Here is a 20,649-nt window from a genome sequence, read left to right on the forward strand (position 1 = left end):
TGGATATGCACTGTCTCACCAGCAGGCAAGACCCAGCAGAGGTGGTGTACAATCGGGAGGGTGTTGCCCTGGGAGTTTTCAATGTTGACTCTGGAAATCATGAAGTCTCATGGCTTCATGTTAAACATAGGCAAGGAAACCTCCTGCTGATTACCACATACCATCCTCCCTCAGCTGACAAATCGGTACTACACTTACAAGAAGCAAGTAGGATGGCAAGGGCACAAATATACTCTGGGTGGGGGATTTCAATGTTCACCACCAAGAGTGGCTCAGCAGCAATATTACTGATCAAGCTGGTCGAACCCTAAAGACATAGCTGCTGCACTGGGTCTACAGCAGGTATTGAGGGAACCAACAAGAGGGAGAAACATACTTGACCTCATCCTTACCAATCTGCCAGCTGTCCATGACAGTATCGGTAACAGTGACCACCACACAGTCATTGTGGAGACGAAGTTCCACCTTTACATTGAGAATAACCTTCATCATGTTATGTGGCACGATCATCATGTTAAATGGGTCAGACTTCAAACAGATTTGGCAACTCAAGAGTGGGCATCCATGAGGTTCTTTGCACCATGGACACAATTCAATTGTGCTCTAGCACAATCTGTAATCTCATAGTCAGGCATATCCCCCACTCAACCATCAAGCCAGGGAATCAACCCTGATTTAATGGAGAGTGCAGGAGAGCATGTCAGAAGCAGAACCAGGCATACTAAAAATGAGGTGTCAACCTGGTGAAGTCACCAAACAGAACTGCATAAGCAACAAATGGCAGAAAGAGCTAAGTGATCCCACAACCAATGGACAAAATTGAAACTCTGCAGTCATGCCACATCGTGAATGATGGTGGACAATTAAACAACTCACTGGAGGCTACACAAATATCCCTATTCTCGATGATGGAGAGCCCAGCACAGCAGTACAAAAGGTAAGACTGAAGCTTTTGCGAGAAGTGCAATTATAGATGATCCATCTCAGCCTCCTTCAGTGGTCCTCAGCATTACAGATGTCTTTAGCCAATTCAATTCACTCCACATGACATCAAGAAAAGGTTGGAGGTACTAGATACTGTAAAGGCTATGGGCCCTGACAACAGTCAAGCAAAAGTACTGAAGGCTCCAGAACTTGCCGCTCCCCTAGCCAAGTTGTTCCAGTACAGTTACTACACTGGCATCTACCCGACAATGTGGAAAATTGCCCAGGTATGTCCTGTACTTAAAAAGCAAGACAAATCCAACCAGGTCAATTACCGTCCCGTCAGTCTACTCTCAACCATCAGTAAAGTGATGGAAGGTGTCATCCTTAGTGCTTCTGAGCAGCACCTGCTCAGCAATAACCTGCAGAGCGATGCCCAGTTTGGGTTCTATTACAGTCTTGGTTCAAATGTGGACAAAAGAACTGAATTCCAGAGGTGAGGTAAGACTGACAGCTCTTGACATCAAAGCTGCATTCAACTGACTGTGGCACCAAGGAGCCCTAGCAAAACTGGACTCAATGAGTACTGGGGGCAAATTCTCTGGTCTCTCAGGAGTCATACCTGGCATAAGGGAAGATGTTCATGGTTGTTGGAGGTCAATCAAACCGACTCCAGGACATTTCTGCAGGACTGCCTCAGAATAGTGTCCTAGGCCCAACCATTTTCAGCTGCTTCATCAAAGACCTTCCCTCCATCAGAAGTGGGAATGTTCACCGATGATTGCACAATGTTTAGCACTATTCACAATTCCTCAGATATTGAAGCAGTCCATGATCAAATGCAACAAGATCTGGCCAATATCCAGACTTGAGCTGATAAGTAGCAAGTAACATTTGTGCCACACAAATGCCAGGCTATGACCATCAGCAATAAGGGGCAATCTAACCATCACCCCTTGATATCCAATGGTCTTACCATCACTGAATCCCCCACTATCAACATCCTTGACGTTATCATTGATCAGAAACTCACTGGACTCATCACATAAACACAATGGCTACAAGGGCAGCTTAGAGGCTAGGAATACAGAGGTATGTAACAACTTCCTGACCTCCCAAAGACTGACATGTCTGGAGTTTGCTTTGAAGCCACGTTGACAATGTATACTCTTCCAACAAAAGTTAACTACAGTCCAGATTGATACATCTTCCTAACAAACTGTAGCTGCAGTTCAAACAGAAATTATTGGAAATTATGAGGTATTTGTGTGACTTTCCTTTTCATCAGCAGCACATATAATAAGCAGACAATTGAAATCACCTATTTACTACTACCACAAAAAAAATGAAAGTACCCCACTGGGTTACGCCACATGTGAGGAGAAGTACATTTTGACTGGGTGCATGGAGTGTTCAATATTAAATCAGGCCCTAACTTTACACCTATTCCACAACTTCAATTAACTTGTCAGAGGTGACTTAGCATTCTCATCTCTTAGTCAGAATGAGGATTCAGGTCCCTTTCTAGGAATTGAGCTGCTACATTCAGTATGGTACCAAGGATATGCTGTACTGTTAGTGGTGTTGCCTTTCAGATGAAACACAAACTAATGCCCATCTGCCCTCTCAGGTGGATGTAAAAGATCCTATTGGCACCATCATGAAGAACAGCAGTTGACTTCTCTCCAGTTTCCTGGCCACTATATCAATTTGCTGTAGTAGTTTTTAGGGTAAAATGTGGATTTCCAACTCACTGGCTTGCCACCAAATGGCTATAGGCTGCTGCCACTGCCCATCAGAAGTTTGAGGGCAGCATATCTGATATCTTCCAATTATCATTCAAGCCAAGTACCTCAGAGTTAAGAATTTGTTAATCTACCCTCATGCAGAATGTTAAAAATCATACAACACCAGGTTATAGTGCAACAGGTTTAATTGGAAACACACTAGCTTTCAGAGCGTTGCTCCTTCATCAGGTGATAGTGGAGGACTCAATCCTAAAACACAGAATTTATAGCAAAAATTTACAGTGTGATGCAACTGAAATTATACATTGAAAAATATTTTGATTGTCTGTTGAGTCTTTCATCTGTTCAAATACCATGATAGTTTCACTTCTTTCATGTGTACATCACAAAACCTTTTTTAAAAAAGTTGCATTCTCAGGTTAGCTGTAAAAATAGGTGATAGCTAGACAACATGTTGAAGGTGTTAGCCCCCTGTGTTCTCTGTCTATGCCATGATGTTTAGATTGATTCTAATCTAAAAGGTGAGATAACAGAGTTTTACATGAATTCATGCAGTTTTTGAGCAAAGTACAATGTAACTTTGCAAGTACAAATTCACCCCACAAAATATATGTGTGTGTGTGTGTGTCTGTGTGTGTGTGTGTGTGTGTGTGTATTGCAATGGTGGTCACCTGTACTGTGACATGAACTCAAGATCCTGGTTGAGGCCCTTCCTATGGGTACCGAACTTAGCTATCAGCCTCTGCTCGGCCACTTTTCTCTGCTGCCTGTCCCGAAGTCCGCCTTGGAGGATGGTCACTCGAAGATCCGAGGTTGAATGTCCTGGACCACTGAAGTGTTCCCCAAGTGGGAGGGAACATTCCTGTCTGTTGATTGTTGTGCGGTGCCCATTCTTCCGCCGTCGTTGCCTTTGCTCGGTTTCCCCAATGTACCATGCCCCAGGGCACGGTATATTGGGCATGAATGGGCACCGCACAACAATCAACAGACACAGTGGGCTAACACCTTCAACATATTGTCTAGCTACCACTCTAGCTCAACAGACAATCAAGGTATTTTTCAATGTATAATTTCAGTTGCATCACACTGTAAATTTTTGCTATAAATTCTGTGTTTTAGAATTGAGTCCTCTAATATCACCTGATGAAGGAGTGACGCTCCAAAAGCTAGTGTGTTTCCAATTAAACCTGTTGGACTATAACCTGGTGTTGTATGATTTTTAACTTTGTACACCCCAGTCCATATCGCATCTCTAAGTCACTCATGCAGAATGTATGTAAGAACATTTGAAGGAAATTGGGAAGCTTGTCTAGGTGCCAAATGCCAATCTTAACAGCTTTGAAATGTAAATTATCTTTCTAATTTATACTTGCAATTCAAATTAATTTTCTTATAATTCAAAGTCAATATAGCAAATTATAAAAATCAACAGCAAAACAATCAAACCCACAATATCAATTCAATAAAGAATCGAGCTCAACGACTGAACTGGAAAAGAAGTTTTCAAAGTTTAGAGTAGGAAAAAAGATAAATTCTGCAATACCTGTATGGGAATGCACAATTTTTCAAATCTTTACTTTTATATTGCTAGAATCAGCAGATTAGTGTATCACCTGGATATGTGTTACATAGAGGAAACCCATCACTTAAGTTCAATCCAAACTGGTTGTGGTGTTCTTCATTAGTGCAAGTCTATAAACTAAGGATTGTAATTGTATCACAGTGGACAAGGTAGCCACATTCACGGACAATCACCTTAGGTCATTATCTGATGAAGTGGTAACTCCTTCTGCATGGGTGACTATTTGGTCATGAAAGTTCTTGTGTGTGTGTGTGTGTGTGTGTGTGTGTGTGTGTGAGCTGTCCTTTTACTGATGAGGATTTAGGGATAGTTTATAGCATGTGGACTGCTGAATAAGACTAGTGTTTAGAGAAAGTCATTTCAATATAAAGGCATTGAACAACCCAAAATATACCAAATCTCACATTTATTAGAAATCGTATAGCCATTGATAAAACTACTTAAATCTGCCTGTATTCAACATATTCATACCCTTGATCTTGTTAGTCGAATAGGCTTTATTTCTTCATCAGGTAATGGTTTGCTTTCAAGAGTCTGTTGCTCTTCAGACGTTTTTTGTTCTTCATTAACTTTTTGTTCTTCAGGTATTTTCTGATCTTCAATAGTTTGGTATTCCTCTCCCTCTCCCTGTACCTCCATATCCTCGTGCATATCCTGCCTAATTTCAACTGCAACAAGTTTAGTTTTAAAAGCTCTCTGATGAGCATTAAATGCATGGCTGTGGCAAGATATGTGATCATAATCCGTATGTAAGATCCGCACAGCTATATCACTCATTGCCAATGGTTTAGGGAGTTCAAATTCCAAATGGTAATTGACAAATGCGTAGCCTTTAAACCTGTGAGAAAATCAGAAATTATTTTTAAAAGTCTTTTCTTCTGCAATAGCAATAGATAACAATAGTTTATTAGCCAACTTAGCCTAAGTATTAAAAGTTATACTCAAAGAATCCAATATCAGGTGGATTTTATACAAACAGTTCAGTTACTGAACAAGACTAGCTGTGGTGTTCAATTACAGCAACCCCCTCAAGTGACTAACTGACAATTGTGAACAAAATAAACTCAAGTGGCTAATATCTGCTTCTATAATAATGAAAATTAGCAGTGAATTGCAATACCTAGTCATGACCCACTTGTACTTCTTCAACATCTAATAAGTTCCCCAACCATCATATTTATCAACATTTATTCTGGAGAATGTACTGCTTCTGCAAAATTTCTTACCAACAACTGCAAACAACCCAATTTAGCTGATGGGCTGAACTGCCCAGAAAAATTGTGTATATGCTTCGAAGTTCACTTCAGCAGGAGACAGAAGTGAAAACTTAGCTAAAACAAAGTTAAAATTTCCCTCTCAAAAGATGTTAGTGAAAATGCGAGTGATGTTTTAAAACAAATATATCAGGGCAAATTAAGATTACAGAATCAATTGACTCGATCTCTATGGCAGGAACCAAATTTTTAGAATCTCTGCAAAACCATAATTCCCTGGTGTTACACTTGCCCTGAACTCAAGCATCTTATTCTTAATGATTTTGGCATTTAGGTTTTAGGTAATCTCTTCTCTTTCACATTTAAAGTTTCTGCCTTAGCTTATTTACGTTCTCCCCTTCCTCAACTGTTCTGCCCATCTGTTAAAAGTCTTCTATTCCCTTTGCATGCTTAATTTAAATGAATATGAGCTGCATCTACTACAGTAAAAGTCTGTGTTTCTGGACTTGCCTCACAGACCACTTCTTCGTTATTAATCTAGTTTATTGTTATGGAAGAGGTTCAATCTTAGCTGTAAATGTTCCTGCTCCCTTTCAGAAGAAACCTTTATGAATTTTTAGCATTTTCCACTGTTTACATAACACTTTGCGCACATCCTACTCAGCATTCTATTGAACTCATTCAACCATAAAGCAATATCTTTATAATGCAGTTCAGTCACAAACATTTTGATCTGTTTTGCAATCATTTATGGTTTACAGTGGAGTTGTAATGAGTTGAATCACAAGGGCCTGTCCACAGATTTTAGTTTTTTAAAAATTTAATCACAGGATGAGGGCACTGCTGGCTAGACCAGCATTTATTGTCTATCCCTAATTGCCCAGAGGGTAGTTAAGAGTCAATCACATTGCTATGGGTCTGGAGTCACATATAGGCTAGACCAGATAAGAACGCAATTTCCTTCCCTGAAGGGCATTAACAAAACTGATGGGATTTTCTGACAATTGGCAATGGATTTGTGGTCATCATCAGACTCTTAATTTCAGACTTTTTTTCATTGAATTCAAATTCCACTAGCTACCATGGCAAGAGTTAGACTCAGGTCCCTATAACATTACCTGAGCCTCTGGATTAACAGTATGGCAATAATACCACTAGGCCTTACTATGTGTTACGTGGTGCTTCTTTCTAGGTAACCAAGAAAACCACAGCATAACCCAATGTGCGTACATAAATGACCTTTTCATACAGTAAAGTCCATAATAGATGATTAGATATTTATGTTATGTCACTGTCTCATGGTTTCTGAAATGTGTCCATGATAGATTGGTGAATTGGCATGGATGATGTGAGAGCAAAGGGTAATGGTCATAAATTAGTATGAGTTTACACCAAGTTGATATAGTGTCTATAAGGGGCTATGGGATGGGTGAAATATCATGATTTGGAATGTTTAGGTCTGGGTGTGAATTACAGTGTAAGCAATATGTGAAATTTGAACTAAAGGGGTGAATATATAAGAAAACAAATGGGACAAAATTCTAGAGAACCAAGGCGGATTTTCTAATTATTACATTTGGTAGTCCTTGTCCTCAATGTGAATTGGATTGACTCCATCCGCATCCACATCTTGGAACAAAGATCCCCAGCCATTAGGTTTATATTTTCCCAAGGCAAATCCGAAGAGCTGTTAAGTATACTGTCTCGACCCAACAGCATAACAGTGAAAATCCAGTCTTTACATTCCCTGGACTCTTGAATTTGTTTGCGATCTTAGTGCAGTGTGTGATCATCCAAAATTTGCATATTAATGAGTCTCCATAATCATTGCTCGGTTCAAGTTTTGTATCAGATAAATTTGAAATTTGCAAATAGTAAAGTTCATATTCAGTTTACCATTTTTACATGTTAGTTAAGTCGATATAAAAATTGTCAACAAAAACAATAGCTCCACAAATCCTACGGATTCCAGATTGTTGGAGCTTTGACATACACTGCAAGATTCAGAACCTTATGGAAGATTTGGCATGAGAATCTTATAATGAAGGAATTGCCCAGGAAATGTAAACTTCTGATAACCAATTCCTTTGCACCTCAGGACCCTCCACAAATATCTCTGACCCTAAGCTGATGTTGAAGACTCGGGAAAGACCTGTGGAACGTAACCTTATTATGATAGTGTTCAACTGCAATCATCTGACTTTTAATAGCTGGAACCTCTCAAGGGCTAAAATGGTTTTAGAAGGGAAAAAAAAATTGAATTAAAATGGCCACATTGACCACTCAACCAGATTGAGGCAATTTTCGTGAAATCAGTCACTCTGATGACAAGTTAATTTCAGATCAGACTGGGTCTTATTTACTAGTAGTCTCATGAAGCTTGCTTCAACCTGGTTGGTTGGTTGGTCGGTCAATGTGGCCATTTTAATTCAATGATATTCCTTCTAAAACTGAAACCAGTCACTCAGATATATTTCTCCCATTTGATTAAACCTCTTACCATCTACCCTATCTATGCCTCTCATAATTTTGTAAACATCCATCAGGTTGCCCTTCATTCTCCGTCTTTCCAGTGAAAACAATGTAAGTTTATCCAACCTCTCCTCCTATCTAAAACTCTCCAGACCAAACAATATCCTGGTAAATCTTCCCTGCTCCCTCTCCAAAGCAACCACGTCCTCCTGGTAGTGTGGCGAGCAGAACTGCACACAATATTCCAAATGTGGCTTAACTAAAATTTTGTGGAGCTGTAAAACAAAGAGAAAGAAATGTGCAGCAGCATTGGACAAGAAGAACCTTTGCGCATTGCTCCAGTTTGGATGATTCAGGTCCTTATTCTCCCAACATTCCCAAGTTTCAATGGGAAATAATTTGACATTCACCTGCAACAATCTGCATACCTGGGATTTTTGTTGAAGTTTGCCCACAAACAGAGAGTGACGTTCTCATCAGTAACCACTTCTTGCATATTTCCAGTCTCAATGTCAACAAGATCAATGGCTTTCTAAAAAGAAATTCATTTTTTTTAAAAAATGCAATGAATCTTTCAATGATTTCAAGGAGGAATGTTGTCCTTGAAAATAATTGTCTGCCAAATCATCTCCTTAACTTAAAACAACAGTAGAAAATAACAAACATCAAAACACAACATGTCACTTTTGCATAATATCATGACAAAATGACCAACAATTATCTCCATCATTTTTAAATAAAAACAGAATATGCTTGAGAAACACAACACAGTTGGCTACATCTGTGGACAGAGAGAAAGAGAGTGAATATTTTGACTCCAATAATGTTTCTTCAGAACAGACATGTCTGGAAAATTATGTTGACTATATTTTGAATGAAGGTGGAACAGGTGGCAATGGTGTTCAGAGTAAAAGACAAAGGGAAGGTTAATGGGACATGTAGATAGGGAAAAAAGGTTTTAATGATAGATGTGAATTACAAAATAATAGGTCTGCTATGCCAGAGACCAAACTCGTGTTATCAAAACAATGAGTGGGGGTGGGATATATTGGAAATGGAAGACAACATTCATGGTCTGCAGTTCTGGAACTTAATGTTGAATCCTGAAGAATGTAAAGTGCCGAGTGGAAAATGAGATGCTTAGATCAGAGTGGTGCTGGAAAAGCACAGCAGGTCAGGCAGCATCCGAGGAGCAGAAAAATCGATGTTTCGGGCAAAGGATCTGGACCAGATGGGCCAATGGGCTGAGGAGTGGCAGATGGAGTTTAATTCAGATAAATGCGAAGTGCTGCATTTTGGGAAAGCAAACCTTAGCAGGACTTATACACTTAATGGTAAGGTCCTAGGGAGTGTTGCTGAACAAAGAGACCTTGGAGTGCAGGTTCATAGCTCCTTGAAAGTGGAGTCGCAGGTAGATAGGATAGTGAAGAAGGCGTTTGATATGCTTTCCTTTATTGGTCAGAGTATTGAGTACAGGAGTTGGGAGGTCATGTTGCGGCTGTACAGGACATTGGTTAGGCCGCTGTTGGAATATTGCGTGCAATTCTGGTCTCCTTCTTATGGGAAAGATGTTGTGAAACTTGAAAGGGTTCAGAAAAGATTTAAAAGGATGTTGCCAGGGTTGGAGGATCTGAGCTACAGGGAGACGCTGAACAGGCTGGGACTGTTTTCCCTGGAGCGTCGGAGGCTGAGGGGTGACCTTATAGAGGTTTACAAAATTATGAGGGGCATGGATAGGATAAATAGACAAAGTCTTTTCCCTGGGGTCGGGGAGTCCAGAACTAGAGGGCATAGGTTTAGGGTGAGAGGGGAAAGATATAAAAGAGACCTAAGGGGCAACTTTTTCACGCAGAGGGTGGTAAGTGTATAGAATGAGTTGCCAGAGGATGTGGTGGAGGCTGGTACAATTGCAATATTTAAGAGGCATTTGGATGGGTATACGAATAGGAAGGGCTTGGAGGGATATGGGCCGGGTGCTGGCAGATGGGACTAGATTGGGTTGGGATATCTGGTTGGCATGGAGGGGTTGGACCGAAGGGTCTGTTTCTATGCTATACATCTCTATGACTCTATGATTCTAAAAGCTCTTCATCAGAAATAGAGGCAGAAAGCCTCCAGGGTGGAGAGATAAATGGGGGAGGTGGGGCTGGGGAGAAGGTAGCAAAGAGTACAATAGGTGAATGGGGGTGGGGATGGAGGTGATAGACAATAGACAATAGGTGCAGGAGTAGGTTATTCTCCCCTTCGAGCCAGCACCATCATTCATTATGATCATGGCTGATCGTCCTCAATCAGTATCCTGTTCCTGCCTTATCCCCATAACCCTTGATTCCACTATCCATAAGAGCTCTATCCAACTCTTTCTTGATTGGTCAGAGAGGAGGGTGGGGGAAGGTTGCAAAGAGTACAATGGGTGAATGGGGGTGAGGATGGAGGTGATAAGTAAGAGGGGAGGGTGAAGCAGATAGGTGGGAAGGGAGATTGGCAAGTGGGACAGGTCATGAGGATGGTGCTGAGCTGGAAGGTTGGAACTGGGGTAAGGTGGGGGGAGGGGACATGAGGAAATTGGTGAAGTCAACATTGATGCCCTGGGGTTGGAGTGTTCCGAGGCGGATGATGAGGCTTTCTTCCTCCAGTCGTCGGATGGTGAGGGAGCAGTGGTGGAGGAGACCCAGGACTTGCATGTCCTCGGCAGAGTGGGAGGGGGAGTTGAAATGTTGGGCCACAGGGCAGTGGGGTTGATTGGTGCGGGTTTCCCAGAGATTTTCCCTAAAGCGCTCTGCGAGGAGGCGTTCAGTCTCCCCAGTGTAGAGGAGACTGCATTAGGAGCAACGGATACAATAAATGACATTGGTGGATGTGCAGGTAAAACTTTGATGGATGTGGAAGGCTCCTATGGGGCCTTGGATGGTGGTGAGGGAGGAGATGTGGGCATAGGTTTTGCAATTCCTGCAGTGGCAGGGGAGGGTGCCAGGATGGGAGGGTGGTTTGTTGGGGGGCGTGAACCTGACCAGGTAGTCACGGAGGGAACGGTCTTTGTGGAAAGCGGAAAGGGTTGGGGAGGGAAATATATCCCTGGTGGTGGGGTCCGTTTGGAGGTGGCGGAAATGTCGGCGGATGATATAGAACATAGAAAATTACAGCGCAGTACAGGCCCTTCGGCCCTCAATGTTGCGCCGACCTGTCATACCAATCTGAAGCCCATCTAACCTACACTATTCCATGTATGTCCATATGCTTGTCCAATAACGACTTAAATGTACTAAAGTTGGCAAATCTACTACTGTTGCAGGCAAAGTATTCCATAACCTTACTACTCTCTGAGTAAAGAAACTACCTCTGACATCTGTCCGATATCTATCACCCCCCCAATTTAAAGCTATGCCCCCTTGTGCTCGCTGTCACCATACTTGGAAAAAGGCTCTCACTGTCCACCCTATCTAACCCTCTGATTATCTTATATGTCTCTATTATGTCACCTCTCAACCTTCTTCTTTCCAACAAAAACAGCTTCAAGTCCCTCAGCCTCTCCCATAAGACTTTCCCCCATACCAGGCAACATCCTAGTAAATCTCCTCTGCACCCTTTCCAAAGCTTCCACACCCTTCACCAGAACTGTACACAATACTCCAAGTGCGGCCGCACCAGAGTTTTGTACAGCTGTAGCATAACCTCATGGTTCTGGAACTCGATCCCTCTATTAATAAAAGCTAAAACACTGCATACCTTCTTAACAACCCTGTCAACCTGGGTGGCAACTTTCAAGGATCTGTGTACCTGGACACCGAGATCTCTCTGCTCATCTACACTACCAAGAATCTTACCATTAGCCCAGTACTTTGCATTCCGGTTACTCCGACCAAAGTGAATCACCTCACACTTGTCTGCATTAAACTCCATTTGCCACCTCTCAGCCCAGCTCTGCAGCTTATCTATGTCTCTCTGTAACCTACTACATCCTTCGTCACTACCCACAACTCCGCCGACCTTAGTGTCATCTGCAAATTTACTAACCCACCCTTCTACACCCTCATCCAGGTTGTTTATAAAAATGACGAACAGCAGTAGACCCAACACAGACCCTTGCGGTACACCACTAGTAACTGGACTCCAGGATGAACATGTCCCATCAACCACCACCCTCTGTCTTCTTTCAGCAAGCCAATTACTGATCCAAACTGCTGTATCTCCCACAATCCCATTCCTCCGCATTTTATACAATAGCCTACAGTGGGGAACCTTATCGAACGCCTTGCTGAAATCCATATACACCACATCAACCGGTTTACTCTCATCTACCTGTTTGGTCACCTTCTCAAAGAACTCAATAAGGTTTGTGAGGCACGACCTATCCTTCACAAAACCGTGCTGACTATCCCTAATCAAATTATTCTTTTCTAGATGATTATAAATCCTATTTCTTATAACCTTTACCAACACTGAAGTAAGGCTCACTGGTGTATAATTACCAGGGTTGTCTATACTCCCCTTCTTGAACAGGGGAACCACATTTGCTATCCTCCAGTCTTCTGGCACTATTCCTGTGGACAACGACGATTTAAAGATCAATGCCAAAGGCTCGGCAATCTCCTTCCTGGCTTCCCAGAGGATCCAAGGATAAATCCCATCCGGCCTAGGGGACTTATCTATTTTCACACTCTGCAGGATTTCTAATACCTCTTCCTTGTGAACCTCAATCCAACCTAGTCTAGTAGCCTGTATCTCAGTATTCTCCTTGACAACGTTGTCGTTTTCTAGAGTGAATACTGTCGAAAAATATTCGTTTAGTGCTTCCCCTATCTCCTCAGACTCCACACACAACTTCCCACTACTATCCTTGATTGGCCCTAATATTACTCTCGTCATTCTTTTATTCATTAAATACCTATAGAAAGCCTTAGGGTTTACCCTGATTCTATCTGCCAACAACTTCTCATGTCTCTTCCTGGCTCTTCTGAGCTCTCTTTTTAGGAATGCCAAGGTTGGTAAGGTGGAAAGTGAGGACCGGGGGGTTCTGTCCTGGTTACGGTTGGAGGGGTGGGGTTTGAGGGCGGAGGTGTGATATGTGGATGAGATGCGTTGGAGGGCATCTTCAACCACGTGAGAAGGGAAATTGCGATCTCTAAAGAAGGAGGCCATCTGGTGTGTTCTGTGAGGGACCCGGTCCTCCTGGGAGCAGATACCGCGGAGGTGAAGGAATTGGGAATACAGGATGGCATTTTTGCAAAAGGTAGGGTGGGAAGAGGTGTAATCCAGGTAGCTGTGGGAATCCATAGGTTTGTAAAAAATGTCAGTGTCAAGTCATCTCCAAGTCTGGAGATGGAGAGGTCCAGGAAGGGGAGGGAGGTGTCAGAGATGGTCCTGGTGAATTTAAGGTCAGGTTGGAATGTGTTGGTGAAGTTGATTAACTGCTCAACCTTCTCGCGGGAGCACGAGGTGCACCGATGCAGTGATCAATGTAGTGGAGGAAGAGGTGAGGAGTGGTTCCGGTGTAACTACGGAAGATGAACTGTTCTACGTAGCAGACAAAGAGACAGGCATAGTTGGGGCCCATATGAGTGTCCATGGCTACCCCTTTGGTCTGGAGGAAGTGGGAGGATTCGAAGCAGAAATTGTTAAGGGTGAGGACCAGTTCAGCCAAACGAATGAGAGTGTCAGTGGAAGGGTACTGTTGGGGACGTCGGGAGATGAAGAAACGGAGGGCTTGGAGGCCCTGGTCATGGCGGATGGAGGTGTAGAAGAATTGGATGTCCATGGTGAAGATGAGGCGGTGGGGGCCGGAAGTCTTGGAGAAGGTGGAGGGCGTGGATGGTGTCTCGAATGTATGTGGGGAGTTCCTGGGCTAGGGGGGATAGGACAGTATCGAGGTAGGTGGAGATGAGTTCGGTGGTGCAGGAACAGGCTGAGACAATGGATCAGCCGGGGTGCTCAGGCTTGTGGATCTTGGGAAGGAGGTAGAATCGGATGGTGCGGGGTTCCCGAACTATGAGGTTGGAAACTGTGGGTGCTGCTCATCAAGCTTGCATTGGGCTTCACTGAAACACAGCAGCAAGCCTCGGTACTCTCAGTGATGTTGCAGATACGTACTCCAGTAACATAATCTCAGCACCACTGTAACTTATTGACCACCCTATGTTATATAAAATACAATTATTTTCATCACGCTTTCTCCCATAACCCTAATAGCTTAAATTTACTTAAGGACAAAACCGTACTTCAAGATCTTTCCCTCCTCTTATTCCTGCCGTTGGTATAATTCAAAAAACAGAGTTTCCAAACATTACAAACATTGTTATTAATTGATCTACCAGTCTCAGTAAACCCTGCATTACATATTAATACGGTAATAGTTAATGCCATTAAATACTGAAAGAAGTGTGAATGCTGTATATCAGAAACAAGAACAGAAATTGCTGGAAAGGCTCAGCAAGTCTGGCAGCATCTGTAGACAGAAATCAGATTTAACATTTCGAGTTGAATAACCCTTCCTCAGAACTGATGGTATCTAGGTAAATGTCAGTTTATACGCAAAAGATAAGGTTGCGGAGAAGAAGGTGAGGAGTAAATGATAGGTGGGGATAAAGCCCAAAGAGAGATAGAAGAACAGTTGGACAGACACAGAAATGGATAATGATCTGGCTAGGAAGGTAATGGGGCCTGTTAGTCGCTAACACTGGGCTGTGTGTAATAGCAGACAATGTGATAACAAGGCCTAGTGTGTGGGGTCCGTGGGCTCTTGTTCTAAAGCTGTTGAACTTGATGTTGAGTCCAGAAGGATGTCGAGTTCCCAAGTGGAAAATTAGGTGCTGTTCTTCCAGCTTACATTGAGCTTTACTGGAGCACTGCAGGAAGCCTGAGACAGAGATGTTGACCAGAGAACATGGCAGTGTGTTGAAGTGGCAGGCAACTGGAAGTTCTGGGTCTTTTTTTACGAACAGAACGTAACCATTCTGCGAAGCAGTCACCCAGTCTATGCTTCGTTTCCCCAATGTAGAGGAGATCACATTGTGAACAGCAAATGCAGTAGACTAGATTGTGTGAAGTGCATGCAAAACACTGCTTCACCTGGAAGCCTTGGATACTGAGGAAAAGGGCAGTAAACAGGCAGGTGTTACACCTTCTGTGGTTGCAGGGGAAGGTGCTATAGGCCTGTGGAGAGGTGTTGGGAGTGAAGGAAGAATGGACAAGGTTGTCCAGGAGGAAACGGTCCCTGCAGAAGACTGACAAGGGAGGAGAGTGAAAAGATATTATGAAATTGGAGAGGGTTCAGAAAAGACTTATCAGGGTGTTACCAGGGAGGGTTTGAGTTATAAGGAGAAGCTGGATAGGCTGGGAAATTTTCACTGAAGCATAGGAGGTTGAAGGGTGACCCTATAGAGGTAAAATCATGAGGAGCATAGATAAAGCAAATAGCAAAGGTCTCTTCCCTAAGGTGAGGGAGTTCAAAGCTGGGGGGCATATTTTTAAAGTGAGAAGAGAAAGTTTTTAACAAGTTTTAAAAGGCACCTTTTTTACACAGGTTCATATGAGGAATGACTAACAGAGAAAGTGGTGGATGCCTGTACATCATTTAAAAGATATTTGGATAAGTACATGAATAGGAAATATTTTGAGAGATATAGGTTAAACACAGGCAAGTGGGACTAGCTTAGCTTTAGAAAATGGTTGCCATGGACTAGTTGACCAAAGGGTCTGTTTCCATGCTGTATAACTCCATGACTTTATAATCTGAAAATTTGCTAAAGCATCTACCTTTAGGAGGATATCAGTTGCTTTATCATTTATATTGGAAAGAAGTTCCTGAAGATCCCAAATGGTCTGTTGATACTGATCTGAAATTCCCTCCGGCAACTCATCAGGTGGAGTGTCACGTAATACCATTTCCAATTCATCCAAAAGCTGTAACACATTTCATGACAGTCACAGGGCGGATTTCAATGTTGTCTTCATATACAGAACTCAGAAGCTTTTGTTAAATACTTCTAATGTCTACATTAAATGACTCAATATATAAGAAAGAGAATAATCTGAAGAAATAGAACTGTTTTGAAATTTTGTTTCTGGAAGCAACCTTTACCAGTTTCACCTGTGCAAATGCAGGTGCAAAATCTTTAACCAAGCAAGAGAGAGCGAGAGAGGCCATGCCAGTTTGAAGAGCTTGTCTCAAGGGAGAAAGATAATGTGCATGGAGCAAGCATTAAGAAACTTGGATCCACAGGAGAGAGAAAATAGCAAATAGCTTCTAAACATCATATAAGGGGTGAGAGCTGACCTCGGAGGACTTTACAATGTAGTGATCACTATAGCCAAATTTCCATCAAACTGCAGAATTCCTTATAGGTACATTGGATATAAATGCCTCCATGAGGAGTTCAAAGTATATTTCTTTAAAAATTATATCCAACCTATTATAAGGACAGATACACATGGGTGATTTGCAAACACATGGTTTTGTGACAATGCAACTAGTGTTTATTTTTTGTTGTAGTGGATTAATATTGTTATGATAAACCTAATCCTGACACTCTATCATCTTCAACTAATATATAAGCAATTCAACACAGGAAGATAAATTCAAAATTTGGAGATCTACAGTCACTAAAGCTTTCTACCAATTAGTTTTCTGTCATGTTATTACTACATTAACTGATAGGAGATCAATTGCTATGATTAGTCAACACCTTCACTATCAAGGATCATCTACCAGGATAGTGAATATAAACTAGATAAACATTGATCTACCTATAAAATAGTAATTCTAAAACTGGTAGTTTATTATTGCGTCCCAGTGTTCCATTGCATGAGATGAAAGGAAACTAAGCCTAGAGAGAAAGAAACTTGTTTTTTTTTCCCAACCACAATCTAAGGCTGACAATGTTTATTAAGTGCTTACCTGTAATATTACTCTCCCTCCTTCAAGCAAAGTTTTTATATCTGTATTTGGATTCTCCTTTGAAAGATTTATGAAAGTATTAATCTCCTGAGGTATTGTTGGATCAGGAGTCCCATCACAGCGCATGTAACGTTGCCACTGAAAGAACAACAAATAATAACAACAAGAGGTTGCTTATTTAAACATTGATCATTTGGATCAAATATTTAACATCACAATCTAAAAGATGATGCTGAAAACTGAAAGGAACAGAGTGCCTTTTTCATCAAGGAACATCATAATTTGTTCTGAATTTTAAAAATATAAAAAATTCATCACTCCCATTCAATGTCTGATGCTGCCCAGTCACCTTGTGCTCTTTTGGGCTTTCTCCACTATTAAATAGATAGCTTTGCTGAATATAATAGAAATTTCTATATTTTGCATTTAAAAAATCAAAATTTGTTGTTAAAATAACAGTCATCCAACTTTCTGTCATCCCAGTTTTGAAGATGAAACGTCTGCTCATCATGATCATAAAGAAATGCTTTCACAAACAACTTGTGTTCAAATTAAAGAACATCTGAAACTAAACAGCTGGATTTGTGAATTACCACATAAATGGCAAAACTACATTTCCAAATTTCAGAATTTAAAACTCTTCAGTCAGTCCCCCAGCTCTAAGTGTGCTTTATGCAATGATTGCCTGCAGATTTAGGCCCAAAGTTCCCTTATCACTGTACCAGGCTGGTTTCTAACTGTCAGAATTTCATGGGTTTACAACTCACTCAAAAGACTTGGTCACAATAGCCAAGCTAATGCTGCAAAGCATTAGGAACTGGAGGGTAGGAACTGGAATGCACCATCTGCAAGTATGCTGGAGACAGAATAAACTATTCATTCCCAATCTCTATGTCTTAAAATATTGACATGAATGAGATGGTCAGCAGTGTCTGGGGCAGGGGAGATGCAATTCAAGCTCACCTCAACAACTTTTTGAGAGACAGAGTTCCAGGTTTTCACTATGCTTCCTGAGGAAATGCTTCCTGAACTGTTTAATTTTTAACTTAAGGTTATGGTCCCTTGTTCAGGACTTTCCCAATAGAGAAAACATTGTCGATATAAACTATTACTTTCAGACACATTAAATGTATAAATCTTATAAAACAAAGTCATTTAACAACAACACTGCTTTCATATTTAAGTGTTCAACAGACCTAATCTTCTAAAATCAAGGGAATAACAGCCTACACTAGGCAACAATATTGAGAAACATTACCTTCTTCATTTCTCTCTGGCTTTTGTGCACCTTTTGAATAGTAAGTCTATTTCTTTCCAAAATCTGGTAAAGTTCAGGTAGTTCAAGTTCTTTACGTGCTTTATCCTATTTTGATGTGAAAGCAAATCAATCCATGTCAGTTATATTATAAGAAATTGCTCGGGTGTATAATTTAAATTTAATCGAAACTCAGTATAATTTTCCAGCACTTCAACAGAAAACATTTTAAGGAACTGTTGTTTGAGAGCTTGCCAAAAACTCAGTATGTCATGCATAATATGCAGTCACAGATTTCTGTCCAATTCAATTCAACTTGGTAGGAAAGATTGATTTTCTTTGCAATAAAAATCTTACCATTTTAAATCAGTGTACATATTATTACAAGCTAAATAAAGTGTGTAGACATCAGCTGAACTCCCACTGGTTTGCTTATGGATAATCCTAATCCTAATTCTAGAGTATATTCATGGTGAATAGTTACAAAGATGCCTGTCCCTTTGAAATGGCAACTCAGTTGGTCCTATTCAATATGTTGTCTCTACAGGGGTAGAGTTATGTTAAATAAATATAACAGGTTTTAAACAAGTGAAACCTAAGCTTCTCTGGAGATCTTTCTCCCTAAAGCCACCAGCTCCATGAACCCCATCCTCAAATAGACCACTTCAACCTCCTTCACAAGATCAACACTTGGGGTGGCTCAGTGACAGTGGTGCTGTAGCTTGCACTCACCGCCAAGGATCTAGATCAATTCCAATCTTGAACAACTGCCTGTGCAGAGTTTGCACATTTTCCTCATGTCAGTGTGGGTTTCCTCCTGTTTACTGCCATAGTCCAAAGATTAGGTGGATTTTCCATGTTAAAAAAGTTCCCCATGTGTCCAGGAATATGCAGATTAGGTGGTTTTGCCACAGTAAAAAACTGCATGTTGGGATATGGGGATAGGGTGGGGGAGTTGGTGCAGAATTGATGGGCCGAATGGCCCCTTTTTGCACTGTAGGGGTTCTATCAATCTAACAAACAGATCAAGGTAGGAGACCTTTTTTAAAAGTTTGTTTAAGCCCCACTGAAAGAATTTCTTCTTGCCCTAACTCAATTTTTTCTTTCAGTCCCTTCCCACCTACACCATGACCCCTCTGATGTCTTCTGGTTTGTTAAGAGTTTGCACCTAAGCACCTTTTTACTGCAGATATCCAATCACACCACCTCTCTACCTCCACACCATTCCCCCCAACCCAAATGCACCTCCCCACGACTTCACCCACATCCTCCAAATCAAATGTATTGGCAAGGTACACAGATGGCTGCAAGCAATGCCTATCTTTCGTGGGGTGTGTCCAAACAAGGCCCTTTTCCTCACTTTGTATATTAATGACTGCAAAGATGCTAATACTAGCTTTTTCCCTGAAATGGAAAACGTTATTGGGTTTGCTACCAATTTCCATCTTTCTTTCACCTTCCATTAGCCCACCTCCAACCCTTCACTTTCTTCCTTGATTTCTCTGATATTCACAATAAGGTCTCTGATTCCTGCAACTATCTTGAATGCACTTCCTCACATCCTGCTTTGCCTATCCCTGCCTCTATCTCCATCACATTTTGTTTTGAAGATGCAACCTTCCATACTAGTGCTTCCCATATCTCCCTTTTTCTTTAACCCAAGGAATTCCCTGACTACAGGTGACAGAACCCACAGGTTTGTCCAGTTCATTTCATGCAACATCCCAGCCTTTTCCTGCCTTCCCATAATTCATTTGCTTCTCCTGTCCTTAATTTCCATCCAGCAGCTCTATATTTAACACCATCTGCCATTCAACACTCTGTGCATAAGGCCACTCGGTAAAAACAAGGACTGCAGATGCTGGAAACCAGAATCTAGATTAGAGTGGTGCTGGAAAAGCACAGCAAGTCAGGCAGCATCCAAGGAGCAGGAAAATCAACGTTTCGGGCAAAAGCCCTTCATCAGGAATACAGGCTGAGAGCCTGAAGGGTGGAGAGATAAATGAGAGGAGGGTGGGGGTGGGGATAAAGTAGCATAGAGTACAATCTTCATCCCCTCCCCCACTCACCTATTGTACTCTATGCTACTTTCTCCCCACCCCCACCCTCCTCTCATTTATCTCTCCACCCTCCAGGCTCTCAGCCTGTATTCCTGATGAAGGGCTTTTGCCCGAAACATCGATTTTACTGCTCCTTGGATGCTGCCTGATCTGCTGTGCTTTTCCAGCACCACTCTAATCTAGCATAAGGCCACTGCCAAACAAACATTTTCCTGTACCATTCTAGAACTTAGAAGTCACATTCTATTCTGAACACCCTGGTCAACTCCTTAATCACCCCCAACATACCATCTCCTTCTCATTACACCTTTCCATGCAAGCATAAGAAATATAAATTTGCTCTTTTATCTCCTCTCTCCTCATCCTAGGCCCTAAATACTTCTTTCAGGTTAAATAGCTATTTACATGTAAAACTTGCAATTGACTATAGCACTTTTGCTGCTCACAGTTCAGCTTAATCTTGACAGTGGTGTCTAATGGAGGTTGAGTCACTACTTGCAG

General features: G+C 41.6%; 1 protein-coding gene across 1 annotated transcript in view; it reads right to left on the reverse strand.

Annotated features, from left to right (window-relative positions):
- dnai7 (dynein axonemal intermediate chain 7) overlaps positions 1-20,649 on the reverse strand; it is an 80,420-nt gene that overhangs the window by 39,295 nt on the left and 20,476 nt on the right. Inside the window, exons 6-10 of the mRNA XM_087999301.1 lie at positions 18,092-18,196; positions 16,834-16,971; positions 15,693-15,839; positions 8,369-8,472; positions 4,726-5,092 (exon numbers count right to left, since the gene is read on the reverse strand). Coding sequence (XP_087855427.1) covers positions 4,726-5,092; positions 8,369-8,472; positions 15,693-15,839; positions 16,834-16,971; positions 18,092-18,196 — 861 coding nt within the window. The remainder of the gene's footprint in view (positions 1-4,725; positions 5,093-8,368; positions 8,473-15,692; positions 15,840-16,833; positions 16,972-18,091; positions 18,197-20,649) is intronic.

Source organism: Chiloscyllium plagiosum, unplaced genomic scaffold, assembly GCF_037043375.1.
Source record: "Chiloscyllium plagiosum isolate Xiang-an unplaced genomic scaffold, Cpla_swu_hap1 HiC_scaffold_23, whole genome shotgun sequence".
Taxonomy (NCBI): domain Eukaryota; kingdom Metazoa; phylum Chordata; class Chondrichthyes; order Orectolobiformes; family Hemiscylliidae; genus Chiloscyllium; species Chiloscyllium plagiosum.